General features: G+C 37.7%; 3 protein-coding genes across 4 annotated transcripts; 1 reads left to right on the forward strand and 2 right to left on the reverse strand.

Annotated features, from left to right (window-relative positions):
* The first annotated feature begins 5,480 nt into the window (after window positions 1–5,480).
* Window positions 5,481–6,599, forward strand: LOC126610585 (uncharacterized). The gene has a single exon (XM_050278690.1). The coding sequence runs from the start codon at window positions 5,536–5,538 to the stop codon at window positions 6,484–6,486; it is 951 nt and encodes a 316-aa protein (XP_050134647.1). The 5' UTR covers window positions 5,481–5,535; the 3' UTR covers window positions 6,487–6,599.
* A 157-nt stretch (window positions 6,600–6,756) lies between these two features.
* LOC126610576 (putative disease resistance RPP13-like protein 1) lies at window positions 6,757–11,814 on the reverse strand. Its single transcript, XM_050278680.1, has 3 exons — window positions 7,672–11,814; window positions 7,510–7,578; window positions 6,757–7,315 (listed from the first exon to the last, which is right to left on the reverse strand). The coding sequence occupies exon 1, from the start codon at window positions 11,760–11,762 to the stop codon at window positions 7,728–7,730; it is 4,035 nt and encodes a 1,344-aa protein (XP_050134637.1). The 5' UTR covers window positions 11,763–11,814; the 3' UTR covers window positions 6,757–7,315; window positions 7,510–7,578; window positions 7,672–7,727.
* A 618-nt stretch (window positions 11,815–12,432) lies between these two features.
* LOC126609479 (uncharacterized) lies at window positions 12,433–19,014 on the reverse strand. Of its 2 annotated transcripts, none has more exons than XM_050277378.1 (9): window positions 18,575–19,014; window positions 16,328–16,428; window positions 15,841–16,201; window positions 14,281–15,153; window positions 14,118–14,163; window positions 13,837–13,898; window positions 13,638–13,744; window positions 13,440–13,527; window positions 12,433–13,166 (listed from the first exon to the last, which is right to left on the reverse strand). In XM_050277378.1, exons 1-9 carry the CDS (start codon window positions 18,707–18,709, stop codon window positions 12,882–12,884), a joined length of 2,058 nt encoding a protein of 685 aa, XP_050133335.1. In that variant the 5' UTR covers window positions 18,710–19,014; the 3' UTR covers window positions 12,433–12,881. The 2 variants fall into 2 exon arrangements, with proteins under 2 accessions (XP_050133335.1, XP_050133336.1); XM_050277379.1 differs by having other exon boundaries at window positions 15,841–16,217; window positions 18,575–18,623.
* Between the last annotated feature and the right edge of the window lie 657 nt (window positions 19,015–19,671).

Below are 19,671 nucleotides of genomic sequence, written 5' to 3' on the forward strand. Positions count from 1 at the left end.
TTGAGGGGAAGACTGAGAGGAAGAAGCCTGAGAAGAGGATGGAACCACTGTATGCATGGCTTGCATCGCAGGTTGAGAAGGGAACTGAGGTGCTGAAGGAGCATAGGAATACTAAGCCATAGATGGATGCTGTGGACCAATGTATGAAGGACCTTTATCATTGTAAAAGCAAAACCAAGTTGTGTGGTTGTTCTTTCCACAAATCTGACAACTAGATTTATCCACTGTCTTGGAGTTACAAAATGGTGCAGTATGACCATATGCATTACACAACTGACAAAACACAGATTGAACAAAAGGCACAGTTGGAGATGGACCAAGAACACCAGATGTAGGAACATGATTCTGATTAAAGAACTGTGGTCTTGATGCAGGATACTGATACCCTGGATTGAACTTTCCTTTACCCTTCTGCCTATTATTGGCAAACTGTCTGAAACCACCAGTATGACCATTAGATGAGCCATTAGAAGAACTATAGGGCACATGACCAGGTTGTGATTGAGTGTGATAAGAGGAAGACTTAGGTTCAGATATGGGATTGGTATTAGCAACCAAGGCAGACAAAAACTGAGATGAGACATTGCTCTCCACAATTAGTTCTTCTGCGAGTAATTGAGACCTAAAGTCTTTAAGAGAAATGACACTTTCCCGTCCTCGAATAACACATCGAAAAGTATTGTACTCAAGAGGTAAACCATTAAGGGCCAAGATGACAATATCCTCATCAGCAAAGTAAACTCCAGCAGCAGACAAGTAATCTCGAGCCTCCTTAATGCGCTGCAAATATTTAGACACAGAATCTGAACCTTTCTTAATGGTTTGCAGATTCGATTTCATCTGAAAGATGCTGGTTCTTGAAACAGTAGAAAACTGTTCTTTCAACCGATTCCAAAGATCACAGGCACTAGAACTTCCAATAGCACAGGAAATGGCAGCAGGTGATAAAGTCGCAGTAATCAGTTGCATCAAGGCTCTATCATGCAGTTTCCAAACAACATATGCATCATTCTCAAGTTGAGAAGAAGAATTACCAGATACCATACCAGAGTCACTCGAATTAACAAGAAATCGAGGAGGACAGAGATTAGAACCATCAACAAACTGCATAATCCCATGACCTTCTAACAACAATTGCATTTGAAATTGCCAATTCAAGTAATTTGTATCATCAAGCTTAATATTCACAGATGTAGGAATTGTGGAAATAAGAGCAGTAATTGGAGATTGAAGAATCTGAAGTTGTGATGCAGTTACCATATTGGCAAAGTTCGAAGAACAACTTGTCACTGAGACACCAAAACAAACACCTGGTGTGCAGCAAATCTTCAACACAACGTCACAGATCCCAATTTGCAGCAAACCCTAGAAATGAAGAGAAGAAGAAGAGGGTACTCGTACAAAGAAAGAACACAATCACGAGCAGCAACGACGCCGAAACACGTAGAGAAGAAAACCGGCGATTGATATTATATCAATTTGGAGAAGCGGAAGAAATCAGAAGGATCGAACAGAGTAGTGTTAGCTGATCCGGCGATTGATACCATGTTAATATGTATGCAGATATATCAGAGAGAGAATTATCAAGAACTTAGTGAGAGAAAGTAAGCAGAGAGAGAGAGAGAGATGAATATCTGTATTATGTATTTCTTACACATGAAGTCATTACATTTAGACTTATATAGCAGCTCAAATACATGTAACTAACTAACTAACTAAATGCACAATCTATTGACAAGTGTCATAATCCCACACACATATATATCCTAACACATGTGTCTACCATGCATTGGAAAATTGCACTCAACCTCAAAGCACCATTCTGCATAAACCCTAGTTAGCTAGCTTCTCACATAAATAGCAGTTTGGGCCTCTGAATCAGATATAGCTAATGACTTCTACTAAGGCATTCTTGGTCGCAGTAGCTCTTATTATGTTTCTTGCTATGAATTATATCGCAGCCTCAGCCTTTGGGGATGGGATTGCTCCGGCGCCGGCCATGGCCACCGGATCAGCTTCCGCTTCTTCTGCTTCAGTCGCTTTGCCAGGGTTCTCTTTTGTCTATATTTTTTGTGTTGTTTTTATTGTAATGTAACTAGTACTTGTAGGTTCTAAATTAATAATCATTTCAAGTCTGCAAGACGATGTGTTCTCCTAGCTTGCTACTCGATATATAATTGCACTTGCTTTTTATACACACTATTCATATTAATATTTCTACCCTAGTTATCTGTATAATATTGTGCGTGTCTTTTGTCCGGATAGGTAATGTTAGCACGAGGTCTTGGGTCTAAATAAAATAAACTGCAAATATGATTTTAGCCCTTGAAACTCAAGTTTCTTTACATAAAACCCGACATAGTCTTTTTACTTGAATAAAACCCAATGACTAGGCTCCACATAAGCAAATTCATTAATTATGTTTGACTTTACACATTTTGCATCTTTCAGATGCCTAAAATACCCTTAATTACAATTTTAATGTATACATTTAATTCTATGCAGATTTGAAGGGAGGGATTAATGAAAAAAAATGTATTAATGTTTAAATTCATTGTATATTAATATATCATAACAAATTGTATGTTAATGCTTCTGGCAAAAAATAAATAAACATTAATGTTATACTTTCCTTTAAATAAATAAATAAATAACAATTTTAACTTAATCTTGTCATTTTCTTACCAAATGGAAACTGAAAGAGAACTATGGAGTAATTTACATAAAAAACATAAGTAAATTATTTGGACATATGTGTTAGTAATAAAATATTCCCAGTATATGTAATAATACATGCAAAATAATTTATCTACAAAATAAAAAAAAAGTTATATGATTCAATATTAATTTATCTACATTTGATATAATAAAGTATAATTGCATGTATATATTACTCAAATGTGCCCAATATATGTAATAATGCATGTAAAATTATTTACCTACAAAATAAAGGTATGTAAGTTGATTAAAATATATATATATATCTACTACCTTTTTTTTATGAATTTTAATTTACCTTTTTTTTTTGTACAAATTTAATGTACCTACAATTCCTACTAAAACTAATATATATTTGCGCGCGCACACACACACACATATATATATATATATATATATATATATATATATATATTAGTACTAAAATGTGCCCGGTATATGTAACAATGCTTTAAAAAAATTATCTACAAAATAAAGGAATGTAATTTGACTGAAAATATAATATATGTACTACTTTTTGTTTATAAATTTCAATTTTTCTTTAAAAAAAAACATATTGTACCTACAATATAATTTACCTATTATTTAATTCTTATAAAAAATTAATTTACTTATACTTTACATATAAATATAGATAAATTATTTTTGACACGCATATATAATAACAAATCAAAATGGCTAATGTATGTAATAATCTGTGTAAAATAATTTACCTACAAAATAAAAGAATGTTAATTGATTCTTGTCTTTTTTTTTATCAAACAATATTATTTGATGCAAAATAACTGATTATACAAAGGATCCTTTTTTTTATACAAAAAATATGCCTATAATTGTTTATGAATATGGGTAAATATATATATATATATATATATATGTTAATAATATTTATGAAACAAAAAAGGTAAAATTTTCATATGGGGTTAATTGCTAATCATAATTAGGGTGAGTAATAATATTTATTAACATAATTAGGGTTTTGTGGCATAAGTTGTAAATATGTTGTAATAATTGGTTATATATTTATCTACATGGTAGTCTATTTGAAATTTGGGTTTTATTTGAATGTTTAATATTAATTGGGTTTTTGTTTGAAAAATATGAATTTCAAGGACCTTTATCTAAAGAACCCTAAAATAAATTAATTTATAATCATGTAACTACGGAGAGATTTTTCATGTATCTGTGTCATGAACACCGCATCTTATTATACAAGAAAAGTTTTTTTAATGTTCATCTCTAATTGTATAATAACGTAGTGTTTCACTCCGTATTATGGAAACATTAAAAAATCTCCCGTAATTACGGTACTGTAGTGTTTCACTCCGTATTATGGAAACACTAAAAAATCTCTCGTAATTACGGTACTGAGTGGGAACTTGCTCAATGTGCGCTATTTTACATGCCATACCTTTAATGACAAACGGTCTGTAGCATCTTTTAGTGCAGAGGGAGATGAAGATTGAACGCAAAGTAACAAGAAGGTGAATTAATCTGGATCGCGAATATATGAATTAGAATGCAAATGGAAATGATAGTAATTATAAACTTAAACAACACCTGAACCAATGGGAATTGGAAATCGTTGCCGAGTGCAGTCTTGGCAGAGATAAAATTAACAGCAACTTCGGCAACATGCGTTTTCGGACTTGGATTTGAGTGAGGGCATTGGGTATGAAGTGCTTGGATGTATATGAAATTTGTGTGAAAAATTATTTGGGGTTGATCATGGATATCTTCCTCCTTCATCAGAAAACTTTGTCATTTGATTTTGGATGAACTACAATTGGTATGATGATGCCACTTTTCTTTGCCAAAATTGTTCACCTGCTTTCTTTTGTCCAAAGTTCATTCATTTTCCCACCAGGTACAAATTGATCATCTTAAAAGTTGGAACACAGGGGGTAGCATGATAATTTTTCATCAAAAGCATTGAGCTACTCTTTTAAAAAAATAGAATCTCACATCGGTCATATGACAAAATAGTATACAATATATATAGAGGTTTTCATGCACTCCTACTTATCTCTGAGGTCTTTGTGATACAAACTCAACATCTATTAATATGTGATTAAGTTAGGACAATATGGATAATATTAGTAATGAACCATAATGAGCCAATAAAATTTATCATGACATCAGAGTAGGATTTGGCCTCAATCTCCGAAAACCCCTCCCGCAGGCAATTGCTATTTTCATGCACCGATTCTTGCACGGTTTCAGTAATTTGGGTTTAAAACTCTTTGATACCAATTTTTCAATTTGGTCTCAGATGATGGAAGTGCACGCAACGGAGTTGGGAAAGCTTAGCTATTTGACTGAAGAATAAAATCGACTCTAAACTCTCAAATGTAGATTGAAAATTGAAAACTTACGCTTGTTTGTGATTGCCCGTAAAAAATGGTTAAAAGTGTTTTTTGGATGTGCTTCTTCAAAACCAATTTCAAATGCTTTGTTGGGAAATACTGGATTAAACAAAAACTTCTTATAAATTTATAATTAAAGTATAATTTATGAAAGTTCTTTGGAATGAATCAATCCCAAATGTGACCTTATAACATGAGTTTCTTTTCTTTTGTTTTCTTAAATCAAATTAATGCAACAAGCAATGTTCCCCTACAATCTGATAATCCTTTGCTGGGTTTAAACCGTGGTCCGATTGAAATTTATTTTGGGCCAAACCTATACATTTCGGCTCGTGCCCGAGGCCCGCGCCTATATATGCGCAGGAGAGGTAGGTAAACGTCCCCCTAGAAGGAAATATCGCTCTCTCTCTCTCCCTCCCTCCCTCCCTCTTCAATTTCTGGTTCAACAAAAATGGCCGCCATGATCACACGCAGATTCAGCTTCAAGCTTTCAAGGCTCTATCATCATCATCATTCATCATTGTCTGCATCCTCCACCTACCTTGCCGCCCAAAACCTTCAAAACCCTAAAATCCCAGACCACTTCACTCACTCCTCCTATTCCACTCTCTCCCCAAATCCTTTCAAATCTTCATCAAACCCCACCACCATTATCGATCATTACATAAAATCATCAAATGCAAAACCCATAAGCCATAATCTAACTTGGGTACCCAATTCAAAATCCATTACTCAAAACCCTGAATTCAAAAAAACCAATCTTGGTCTTACTTTTACACAATCGTGTTCAAGGTTCAGTACCAATTTGTACAATCCTAGGTTTAATGGGTCATCAGATCAAAAACCCAGATTTTTTTCAACTTCTTCTAGTTCACCGTCACCGGATCCAGAATCTGAAAAATCCCAAAACCCAGAATCTGAAAAGCCCCAAAACCCAAATGAATACCCTAGTCAAAACCCTAACTTCAAGCACCACGAAATCGAAGGACCGACGGTGGAGCGAGACCTTTCGACTTTGGCCAATGAGACCAGAGAAGTTCTGGAATCGATGGCCAAAAACATGTATAGTCTGAGCAGGGCATTGGCTCTTCTGGGTTTGGCTCAACTCGGCGTCGGAGCTTGGATTTCGTACATTACCAAATCGACCCCAATGCCGGAGGTTTCAGTTCAGAGCATTTTGGCTTTCGGGTTACCCTTTACGCTGGCGTTCATGTTGAGGCAGAGTTTGAAGTCAATCTACTTCTTTAAGAAGATGGAGGAGCAAGGCAGGCTGCGGATTCTGACTCTCACCCTTCAGGTTGCTAAGAATTTGAATGTGTTCTTCGTTCGTGTTCGCGGCGTTTCATTCTTGTGCATTGCTGGCTTGTCAGCCGGAGTGTTGTTCGCTGCGCTTACGAGATGAGTTTGTAACTCCCGTTGATGAGATTGTTATGTTCAAGTTTGTTGCATTGTTATAATGTGTAACTTGTGCGGGAAGAAAAGATTAATCTATAATCCCATTTGAGTTTTTTTTTACATGGCGATATTATATTCTAAACTACTTTAATCTACGGAGAGAGATTCCAACTCAGAAACCCCCATGCCCGCATCAAATTTCTCGTTGTTCGCTAATGTAAGAGAATTTTCATTGTTTTCTCAATGAACCCAACAACGCCTCGTCTTCTCCTTCAACTATGTTAATCGATTTCTTCTTGTAAGAAATCTTAGAGTCTTCAAACTCTGCGTTTCATTAGCAGCTTCGCATCAATAAGAGCGTTCAGCGATGATACAAAAGAAATTAAGAAATATGCGCACACAGATGGTCCAATACGAGCGTTCAGTAAGCAGGAGCAGCAGCTCAAAGCAAACTATAAATAATATTCTCTATCGACAAATTGTCGTAGATCGTAGAGAGTCAAGAGCACACCGATAGCATCTTCTGGAGCTACATTGTTCAGCAGAAACTTCATATTCGGGAGCAATTTCGCCTGTAGAAATCTTCGCCATTGTAACAAAGATAACTTTGCGGTCATCCTTTCTGCTACATTATACATGTTCAACAATAGATGCATTAGAAAGCTCCTTTAAGTGCAGAAATCAAGAAGAGATGATGTTTCGCAGCCACTTGAATATGGCAATATGCACTTGTGGATGCACAACCCCCATCTCTTCTTCTCATTGATAGAAATACGGGTTTCTTGACAAGACATTTTCGGGAAGCCTCGAACGTTTTATGTAGGGGATCTTAAAACCTGCCACACAAGTCACAGGTCAATTAAAGATCCTGTACAAGTTGCAGAACAGACCCTAAACCCTTTGTCAAAACATATTAGTAGTTGTTGGTTGTGGATGGAAAAGCCTCTAAAATAAAGCTTCTTAGTTCTTTGAGGAACGTAGTTGAGGAGAATGCAAATTCATAGCATGCAAACAAGTGTAGAACACGTACCTGACAGACATTGAATTTCTCTAGTGATAACAGCGTCTGAATATACCGAACCTCTGAAAGCAAATATGCCTAAATGGAGAAGATATAGATAGAAGGTAAGATACAATGGCGGGTAATAAACATTCTTATGTAATTCTTGATTTTCTCTCAAATTTGAAATACCTGGAACGGAGTATGAGAATAGTAGGCTTGAATGTTTCCTCTTGTATCATTTTTTATCAGGGAGCTAGGATCCTCTTGTCTCCCAACCATATGTAAGGGACGTGAGCTATGGAGCGCCAGTATCGACCTTTATCTGGTTTGCATCTCGCTTCTAGCAGAGGACAATGACGGATACTAAGTTGTGTCAGTGGAACAAGCTGGCCCTCATATGGAATGGATTCTAGCTTGGGACAAGTCCAGATGTAAAGAGATTTAAGAGATGTGAGGAACTGAAAGCCCTTGCTGGACAGGTACCGGAGATGTGGGAAGTCTTCAACGATGAGTTTAATGAGAGATTTGGGGAGCACCATCTCCGTAGGTGGAAAGAAGACTAGATCTGGATCTTCACCGCTGATCCACAACTCTCTGAGAGAGGTTAGTCTGTGCAAACCACATTGGAAGAGGGGCTCGCAACTCTTGAGATTCAGAATTTTAAGTGATATTAGGTTAGGGGGAAAGCCCTCTCCTAGAAAGGACATGAAACCATCACAATAAGGGATTCTTAATATCTCAAGAGAGTTGAGGTTGTGCATGCCTTTGGGTAAGGCCTCCAGTTTATCACAATTAGTGATGTCAATCTCTCTCAAATTGGAAGCGATTATCTCAAATCCTCCCCGCTGGAACGAAACAAGACTTCTACAACCATAAATACTCAACTTCTGAAGATTGGGAAGGTAGCAAAGGCCTTCTGGTAAAGATTTAAGATTTGGGCAATACCAGATATGAATGTATTCAAGATGAGTGTTGTGGTCGAACGTGTCAGTTATGAACTCCAGTTGTTTACAAGTGTGTATCTGAAGGTGCTTAAGCGCCTTGGGCAGCTGGATTCTAGATGACAAGGACGTCAGAGATGGACAACTCCATATGCTCAAGTATTCAAGACAAGATTCCTCATTTTGTGTCAAACAAGGAGAAGAAGATGATGATGCAGAACCATCTCTGTCCTCCACTAATGATATCAAATTTTGGCATCTGTTTATCTCTATTCTTCTTAAACTTGGGGGTAGACGATATCTTGCAAAATGCGTGAGAGAATCACAACCTCGAATCTTTATTTCCTTAAGAGAAGGCGGCAAGTCAACTTCTGGAAAAGAAACTAGGCTTGGCCATTTGTCAATGTGAAGTTCTTGAAGTGATGTCAGGTGATGCAATTGAACTAGGTGAGAATTACCTTCAATTGTCAAACGGTGAAGAGAAGTAAAGTGTTGCAGTAATGTATCCTCACTCTGCAACGACGGTGTCAGCTCTGCACAACCAGTTATTTCCAAATCTAGCAACTGAAACTCAACCGCACTCTGATACACCAAGCCTTTACAACTGTGGACGCACAACATGATAAGTTCTCTGTAGTTGGCAACTGAAACCACCAACTGATCGCATTCGCGAATCACAAGATTTTCTAATGAAGAAATGTTCTCAGGTATCGTACCCTCCAATTTGGGGCATGCATCTATGGAAAGCATTTTCAGGCAAGGAAACTCTCTAATTCCCTGAAGTCGTTCGCAAGGAAACCACTCCTTCCATCGTTGCATATTCTGAAACGAAAGGGTCTCTAGTACCGGAAAAGGAAAGCTGCCCTCTCCATAAAACTCGGAACCCACATTTTCCACTTCAGACATTCCTTTTATAGAAATCTCTTTCAGAGAAGGCAATTGTCCAAGTGGTGGCAAGAATTTGCAGTTACAGCAATCTTGTAAGCGTACAACTACAATATTAGTGAACGAAGGATTTCCCACCCAAGTAGAAATCTTCACACCACTATATCCCCTGATGGTGAGTTCCTTGAGATTTCTATGAGGTTGTAGCATGTCAAGAACATCTGCCTCCATTTCTCTTGTGCCACTCCCTTCTGACCATTGTAGTAGCAAGAAATCAATCCCTTCCTTGCTAATTAAGTCAGCCCTCCTTGCATCTTCAACTTCAGTCACATTCTCCAATCTTGAGAGGTGTAATGTCCCCCGAAGATGCAATAGGGGCCCTATGTCCATCAACCTAGACGCGCTACCTTTACCCACAGAAAAATTGGCTAGTGTCTGCAGATTAGTCAACCGCCCTAGTTGCAGAGGCATCCCTTTCAGAGAAGGTACATTTGAATTGTTGAGATGACGCAAATTAATCAAATTCCTCATGTTTATGGGCAGTACCTCCAAACGTGAACAATTCTCTAATAGCAATACCTGTAAGTTACAAAGTGTGCTTGTTGATTCAGGTAACCGTGTTATCAGTGTGTGAGAAACATCAAGGTAGCGTAGAAACTTCAGTTTACCAATCGAATTTGGTAGCTCAGTTATTTGATAGCTGTTCATAGAGAAGACCCGTAAGTATTGCAATTTTGGCAATAAATCAAGAGTAACCTTACAAGTCACATAATTCTGGGGGTTTTCTGAAAGTGTAAACGGTAGGAAAGTCCGCAGGTGTTTAGCCGAGAAAAAGGTGCCAAATTTTTTAGCCCCATCAAACTCTCCAGAAATGTAAGAAGAATGACGAGCTTTTGGAGTACATCTGAGCTGTTGCATGCTCTTATCCACATTATCCTCCAATCTAAAACATACTTTTCCTGCAGCCCACCGTGCGAGTTCACTAATGAGGTCATGCATTACATATTTTGAATTGCTTTTGTTCGATTTCTGAAACAATGACCTGGATAAAAGCTCCTGAAAATACTCTCCACCCAGATCTTCCATTTGTCTACCTTCTTCCGAATGCTGAATCAAACCCTCTGCCATCCACAGGAGGATCAACTGCTTCTCACTAAATTCGTAGTCATTGGGAAGTATTGAGCAATAGGCAAAGCATCTTTTAAGGTTTGAAGGGAGAGAGTGATAGCTCAATTTCAGTACTGGGAGAATGCCACTCTTATCTGATAGACTCCATATTTTGCTGTCTAATATTCCTTCCCATTCGCCCATTCCTTTACACCGTAAAAGTCCACCAAGAGTTCTCGCAGCCAGAGGCAATCCATTGCATTTTGCAAGGATTTTCTCCCGAAGTAACTCAAAATTGCGCGGTCTGCCATTGTTAATGTCCAAGAATGAATGCTGTTCAAACACTTGCCAGCAATCATCATTTGATATATAATTCAAATTATGAACTTGAATTGCTCCCATAATTTTCGCAACTGTTTCATGACGTGTTGTCACAAGTACCTTGCTTCCCAGTGCTCCAACCCGAAATGGGGACTGCAACTTCGTCCACATATCATAGTCACATGTGCTCCAAACATCGTCCAAAACAATCAGAAACTTCTTACCAGCTAATTCCTTACTCAGATTGTCCTGAACTTTACTGAACTCCTTCAACTTACAGTGCTCGGATGTGATCGATTCAAGAATTGCCTTTGTCACTCTTACGATGTTGAAGTCATCCGACACATACACCCATACCTTAAGATCGAACTGTTCCATGGCATCATCGTTGAATACATGTCCTGCAAGTGTTGTCTTTCCGATCCCCGCCATGCCAAGAATGGAAACTACATGAAAGTTGCTGGTACAAGGCTCGGATATTGACAGCAACTCGACCATCTTCATTTTGTCTTCATCCCTTCCGATAACAGGTCCATCTGGTTGACAAGAACTGGGAGGCACTCTATATGCCTTAGTAGTGTATGCCGAAGTTCCAGTATCGTTCAAGCGAAGCTGGTCCTTCCGTTCAGATATCTCTACCAGTCTATCCGTAATCTCCTTCATTTTCATGTTCATACAAAAGTTGAATTTAGCTTTAGGAATTAGGCTCCGTACCTTGCTCGCTCGAGTTCCATGTCGCTGCTTGACCTTGCGTCGTAACGTCTGAATGGAGAATCTGTCCAATATGTCTTCCACATCATAAGCCAGGTCTTTGAGATCATCCAGCCACAGTCTGATTGCCTCACTTGTGAGCTGTTTCTCTTCCGCATCATACAGCACAGCTCCAATTGCAGACAGTATTGCACTCCATTTCTTCAGTTTCCTATCGACAATCCGTAGGCGACCGAAGTTGAGGATACCGCGGGGCGTCAACCTGTCGAGCAGCACCTGCAGAAATGCCCCAAGAAATAATTCTCCAGCTACCATTGTTTGTTTTGTTGAATGAAGCTGCCAAAACTATCTCTCAAGCTATCAATAACAAGACTTGGTAGTTGGTACGCCACAAAGTCAAAGTCCCCCTTTGCAGCACATGGACAATGCACTCACACAGGAAATTATCGAACGACTACGTTTAAATTTGAGAATTGTTACAAACAATCTAAAATATTTTCCCACAAAAAAAAAAATAAATAAACAGGGCTTAGGATAAAACAAAGAACAATACTCAGTTACTCAAAGATGAGTAGAAATTTTTACCTACTTAAAATTTCTCAAAATTGTTTGTTGTCAATTTATAGAACTTTGTGTTTATTATCAGAATTGTTCTATTATATAAATCACTATATAAAGATGGCTTTTGCTAAAAATCAATTAAAACTAAGGTCGTTTAGTCATGAAACTATTTAAAAATAAATTAACAGTATTGGTAAAAGCATTAGGAACCGTCTATGTATTTACTACAATAGAGTGACTAAACGACCTTAATTTTAATTTAATTTTTGCAAAGATAATCTTTACAATGTGATTCATAATATGAACGATTCTGATCGTAATCACAAAGCTCCACGATTAAAACACTAAGAATTTTGACTTTTTGAGTGAGAATTCCTACTCTAACAGGAAGCTGCTACCGCTAAATGTACAACATACAACACTATACAAGGCAATTAATATCTCTTTTTTTCCATTTTCTCTTTTTTTTTATCAAAATATAAATGTTACGAAACAGATTAACAAAGTTAATATCCTTCAAAAAATAAACCATTAATCTGTCCGTCTATACACAAATTTGAACCTAAACAGTAACATCTCCGTCAGAAAACACTTGATGAGCTGACTACTACTCTTATCTCCAAAAATGTTTTCCATCGCTTTATGATCCCATGCCATAATTAACTCCCTTTCATCTCCAACCCAAAGAATAAAGCCAAAATTTTCGAGTGGGGAAGCCTTCGCCTTCACTTCTTCCGCCTCCATGTAAAAATGTTCTCGACCATATACAAAAAGAATATACCCCAATTTATTAGAATTCCGAGGACCACGAGCATTTCATGTCGGGCATACCGCAGAAGGTAACGTCATATTCGGGACTTGTTTCCGTCTGGCTTAGGTTCTGTTCGAACATAGGTTAAGACTGCGAGCTGTTGGTGAAGGAACAGCAGTGGCAGTGACTGGAGCACCCATCTCACCTGGATTGGCCTGAGTATCACGCTTCCACTGCATGCTCCTGGCACCAGGTTTGATTAGGGGGCGAGGCCTATATGCACCAGACATGCCTCTCTGGAATGGGGACCAACCAAACCTGGCAGTGGCAAATGGAGTGCCCCGGGCAACCCTTGGCCACGTCATGCCCGGAGCTGCTTCTTGATGTGCAGCTCCCCTCTTTACAACCTGCAATAGGATAATGACACGGGTAAAGATTTCACTCCTACATTTAAACACCATAAATTACAAATGCAAAATGTAAGGATTCATGATCAGTGTTAATATCGTCTAATGGCTGACGAATCAAATCCCAAAATGCAATGACACATACAAATCCTTACGGCAAAGATTTACCATGAAAAATCATATGTTAAGAAGGAAGCTAAATAGAGTTCTGTTCTCCAAAGACCTCACAATAGCAAAAAGTCATCACTAGTTCTAGTTACTACAAATGTTTACCTTGAGGATCCTTGACATGAAAGAGGTTCCGTCCAGAGATAATGCATTGTCTGCGGCCTCCCTCCGTGTGAACTCTACGTAAGCTGACCTGCTCAAGTAAAGTTATTTAGTAAAGACTAACTAAGGAATATATATTGTCCTCGTATAAAAGGAAGGACTAGGCCAAGAGCTAAGAAGAATTATGATGAGACATCTTACCCTTTAGGCTGCCCAGTTGCTGCATCAGTAACTATCACTACTTTTAGCACTTCCCCAAACTTGTTGAAATGTCGAGAAAGACTATCTTTTGTAGCAGCAAAGTGGACCTGTGCATTCATGAAAAAATATAACTAAAACTGAAATTGCACAAAACCGAGACAAAACCTCAAACATTGAACAACAAGAAGGAAGGTATTACATTGTTAACAAAGATAGTTCGACAATCTGCATCCTCCAATGGGCGTCCACTGGCATATAGACCTGCACGATATTCCATAATAAAAAAATTAATAAAGATGCATATTTGGATACTACTCGAATGACGGAGATCCAACACCAGAAAGAGAATCAATTATTTGACTAACTAATAAAAAGTAGGGACTTGACTTCTCTCATCTCTAAATGGAGGTAAGCAGTAATAATGTGGAAAAAAAAAAAAAAAAAAAAAGAGAGGATTATTTTAGAAGTTTCAAAACTCACCAGCAGAAGAGGAAAGCATCTTAGGAGAATCTGCAGCAGGTGTTACCTGATATCATAAAAAGACATTCAATAACAGTCTCTAAGTGCAATGAAATATCAAGTGAATTTAATGTACAAGTGATGATAGAGGAGAGGAAGGTTTGGGAGTGTGCGTGCATCTTACATTTCCATTACTTGCTCCAACAGGATTGCCGTTCTCCTTCATCACATGCAAACCAGATTTGGCAACCCCTGCCTCACTATTCTGTAGGGATTTCCAATCATCACCAGCAACTTCTCTTGGCTCCTGATAATGGGGTGCTTTCCAAGTATTGACATTCACAGATATATTCACAATCTTATGAGAAGAATTCGCAGCTGCAAAAGATTGACCGTGATCTTTATTCCTGGATAGCTGCATAACATCATCAACATTCTTCGCCACATTGTAATGCGCCATTAGTAAATTTTCAGCCTTGCTTCCACCAGATGTCCCAGTTTGAGAAACATCAGTAACTATACGACCCATAACATTAACATCATCAAACCCTTCATTGTCCGATACAAAATCAGAAGCCAAACCAGTTTCACTTTCTAACATAGCATTCCCTACATACTGTCCACTGTATTCACTTCTAGCCGGATATGACGATCGTTTTTGTTCATTAAGTTGGACGACATCTTCAAATTCAACATCCTCGGTAGCAGCATCTCTGGATGGTGCAAGAGGCACACTGGTCTCAGAAAACTCCATACCACGACCTAGTCGGTCAAACACACTCCTTGAAGGTTTAACTCTTGTTACATCTTCAGCAGCTTCTGCAACAGCTTTCATTACAGTTGACATGGGATTTGGCACCCTGGCGACAGACTGAATCCGTCGAGGACGATCAACCAATGATGAGTCAACAGTGGGTTTAGATACCACAGAACGAAGACGCTTCAACGTGGGCTGAGTTGCTGAATTGGATTGCCTTGAGGTCGTTAATGCATCACGCATAGCAAATTGGAGTAGCCGTCGAGGGGCATCAATAGTCACTTCAGAAACTGGTTCCCTCTGTCAAGAAGAGGATAATCGAGTGAGAAAGTTGAATAATTGTTATCAAAGTGCATACACTCTATACGAAATAAGTCTCCAAAATGATCTTTCTTAAATTGCATACTCAATCAACCCTTGCAATAAGCATAAAATACAATGTTTTGGGGGTGGGGATATTCTTTGTGTGGAGAGAAGAAGCAAAGGAGGATTGCTAGAGCGTGACAAAAGAAACAATATGGACATTTAAAACCATTAATATGTCCAAAGGCAGGTTATAGCCTATAGGCACCCACGCAAGCACATGAAAACAAATTCATAAAACATTATCAATAATGGACCACTGATAGATTGAATAATACTGAACAAGACCAAGTACTTGAACAAATCTTTCAATTTCAAAAGTTATTAGTATGAAAAGGAAAAGTCCTGAATACAGAAAGGATAGTTCCAATACTGTATAAGTGCCTTGAATTCTGTAGTATAGCAGTCCACACCACAGTTCAGGATAAAAGAAGTTATTTATATCTATTTAACAGAGACAAAAAAGATTTGCCTATTCCACACAACTTCAAAATGGATAATTATCACATGAATCAATATGCCCCAATACAGCAGCAAGATCCATGTTCAAATTATTAGAATCAAATTCAAGTACCCCCTGCTCAATATCATAAAAGAAAGAAAGAAAAAAACACAAAATCAAACCTCTGTATTGTGTCGCTCATCAGGCCGAATCCTTTTCCTTTGAGCTGCAGGTTGACGCGAAGGAGACTTCGCATCACTGACTTTGCTACGACTTTTTTCTTCTACATGAATATCTCCGATCTCAGAGCTTCGAAAAGGAGGGGGCTCAGCTGCATCCCTTGTTAGCCCTTTCCATTCTCTAGTGTGCCGGCTTTTAGTTGACTTATTAGACTTCTCCCTTTCTGGCTCAGAACCCAAATGATACAAATCACTTTTTCCTGTAAGGTCACCTGATGTGGTTTTTCTTTTACTCACATCTTCCACCTCAGGATCCTCTGATTGTAGATGCAAATCCGAATTTGAAGCCAGGTGACCCCACAACCTAGTGAAAAAAAAAACTTAAAACAAAATTTTAGAATGTTGCCCACAATAAATATGTATGTTCCAAACTAAACAACCATTATATGTGAAATAACATTGCTCATAACGAGGGAAAATAATCAATTACCAAGAAACAAAAGAATCACTGTCATCCCCCAAAAACACGTTCAGCTCATTCTTTGCTTCTTCTTTGCCCCTGCCATTCTTTAGAAGGACAATAACGTATTCCTGCAAGGAAATTAGAAAACTTAGCGAGAGTTCTAGTGCCATTACTTTTTTCTGTGGATATATTTACAAAAAGACAAAAAAACCAGGGGTTGAACCCAAGCAGACAATTGAACACAAATTTAAATGAAGAAGAAGAGAAGAAAACGTCCTCATATATGTTTCAGCTTTCATCTCATGCATATTAAACTACACTGACAGATATATGAAGGGCACAGAAAAAAATTCTAAGGTTATAGATGGCAAGCATGGAGTACAATCTAGTTCAAATTACTTCATAAGCTTGACTAATTAGACATCCGATGGGGAGGAGAGGGGAAAGAGAAATGTTTAGAATCAAATAATCCCAATGGACCAATTTCAGCCACTAGAGCATGGGTTCACATAATCAGGACTGTAACAAGATGACAAGAACTCTAGGATATCACTAAAATTTAATAGTAAGCATATAGCAACTCTCTTCGAATGGCATCACTTCAACAAAATTTTGATCACTCATACCCTAAGGGAGAGAGAGAAAGAGAGAACCTTCTTTTTACCTATACAACCTATTACTAGAAAAAGAAGAAAGAAAAAAACAGTTCTTACTAACTAGGACTGGTAACTAAAACCATTAATTATCAGAGATATGTTTCAGAAGTTACGGTATTGCTCGAAAGATGGAACTGGATAAAACATAATGGCTATGCATCATTTGGAACTAAATAAATGTAAAATTAAACCACAGAGTGCCAACTATATATCTGTAGACCAAACAAAAATATAATAATGTTATATGTCACTTGGTCATTTAACACAAAGATATTGATATCATATTCCCTAAGAAATATGGAGCCCAAGAAACAACCCACATATGAACAAGACTGTAATCTCAGGAAAGACAGAACCACACACTTAATATGACGGTTTGCTTATAATAACAATAACATCTGAAAAAGAATGATACTGGTACTTCAAGATATTCCAATTTGTGTATTTAAATTTCATGGTTGTATTGCTTCTCTAAGGTTAAAAATAAGGACCATGATAAGATCGGAAAGCAATCTCAAAGTGTCCAGTGAAAGTCCAAGATGTACTGAGCTAACACTGCATTTAAATTTTCTTTTATGGACACCTTAAATAGCCATGTCCTTTCAGCTTCAAAAGCATGCTCAAACTTTATGCTTCCTTGCCTAATACTAAGAAGAAGTAGCTCAATATGAAAACCCACAAATACACCCCTACAAAATTAAAAGTCTATATGTAACCGTTCAAATTCTGTTTAAAGCTTGTGGCACACATACATACATATGTCAGGATATACACAACAAAGGACCCAATGTAACCCCCCCCCCCCCCGCCTGTTTCCTTTTTGTTTCATTAGTTTAGCATTCGGCAGCAGTCCACCTGAATCTGGCAGCTATTAAGAACATCACATTATATTTCCTCATTAAGGAGAAAATCAGCATTTGAAAGATTTGGGGAGGGCATCAGCATCTTGTAAGAGGACTTTTCACATTGGTATGTTGTCCCTCCCTCTTGAAAGCTTTCCGCCTTTAAAAACTCCCTACACGGACAACCACCTTAAGGAATCCCATGCAAAAACCCAAGCACTGCAGTCACAAACTTTGTCAAAAAGACCTGACAGCTCATATTTTGAACAATGGCATAAACTTGTTAAAACCCCTTAATAAGGTATTCGAACTTTCTTTTTTTTCATAAAAGGTAGCCAACCTGAAGCAAGAGAACTGCAACCATTCTCTACATAATCATATCAACTCAAAGAGAGCTCAAAAATCTAAGCGACGATTTAAATGGAAACAAATTTCCATGGTTCGGCATATCTCCCTGTCCGACCTATGTTGTCTTACCCTAAACCGAATGGCAACATCAACAGTTCATACCAATTCATGGTCACATCAAAATAAATCAAATCCAAGATATCCAATAGAGTTTCATGACAGTGAAGACGAAACCAAATCAAAATCCCAACCTTAACTCCATATATAAAATAAGAACCACGAAAACAATAGGCAATCACTCCAATTAAAACAGAAAATCAAACGGGAAAAAATTCCCCAATCAAAGCACTGAAAACTGGCTAATAATCAGCATAAATTTCAGAACAATGCGCAAAAGATTACTATTAGCCGAATGAGAGAGTCCGTACCACAAGAGTGTCGTCGGTGTAATCCCCCATGAACTCCTTAAGCTTCTCTCTCACACTCTCTCTCAACTTGATGACTGAATCGCCCGTCAAATTAACCCTAAAGGTCCTATCATCGACTCGATCCACGCTCCCCATCGCCACGAAACCCTAATTTCGGCCTTAAAGAGCAAACCCTACCGCCCCAATGCTTCAGAAACCTCCACCAATCGTAAAACCCTAGCTCGCGTTTTAAAATATCCTCGCAGCCGATCAAAACCCCTCCCCGCCGGAACTCGGGGATTTCCCCGGAGGGTGACGTAAATGATTTCTTAGGAAATTGGGTTATAGGGTTTCGTGGAAAAATCCGCCGGGAGAGAATTACCGGGAGAAAAAAAAGGAATCCTTGATTGTAAAAAGAGAAGGAGAGCGGGGCGTGTCGTACTCGTATGATATCGTCGGGTTTTTTCTCTTTTTTATTTTTTTGGCTTATATTTTGTTTTGTAGCTCTTGTTAATTTATACAAAATCTAATTTTATTCCTTACCCTTTATTTATTTTTTTTCTTATTTTTTTATCAAACGATTGGTTTTATTAGATTAGATGTTAGATTAGTCATCGAATGGGTTCGAATCCATACTGTCATGCAAAAGCTTAACTCATTTTTATCACTGTGATAAAATGTCACTTGCTCCCTTTATTTTATCTCAATCATCATATGTGTTCATTTTTTGAAATTTTAATGAGTAACTATTAATATCCAATTCGTTACCGGTATCACCACAACCCATCTCACCACCATATTATAGTGAAATCAAGTTATGACTAGTTTGGTATTACTATTTTTTCTAAAACTATTTCTGTTATGCTGTAAAAACAAACGAAGGTGGAAAGAAAAAAAAAGTATTTGATAAATTGTTAGGTTAGAAGTGCTTTTAGAAATGAAAAAAAAAAGAGAAACTAGGATTGTCAAAAATAGTTTTTTTTACAAGTATGGTAGAGCAAATATGAATAGAGTTGTTTCTTCTTTCCGCTCTTTAACACTCATAATTTTGAAATAAAATACTTTTTCTTTTTATTTACCAAAATAATTTTAGCTCCAATTTTTTTAAAAGCTGCTTT

This window comes from Malus sylvestris, chromosome 2 (genome assembly GCF_916048215.2).
Source record: "Malus sylvestris chromosome 2, drMalSylv7.2, whole genome shotgun sequence".
NCBI lineage: Eukaryota > Viridiplantae > Streptophyta > Magnoliopsida > Rosales > Rosaceae > Malus > Malus sylvestris.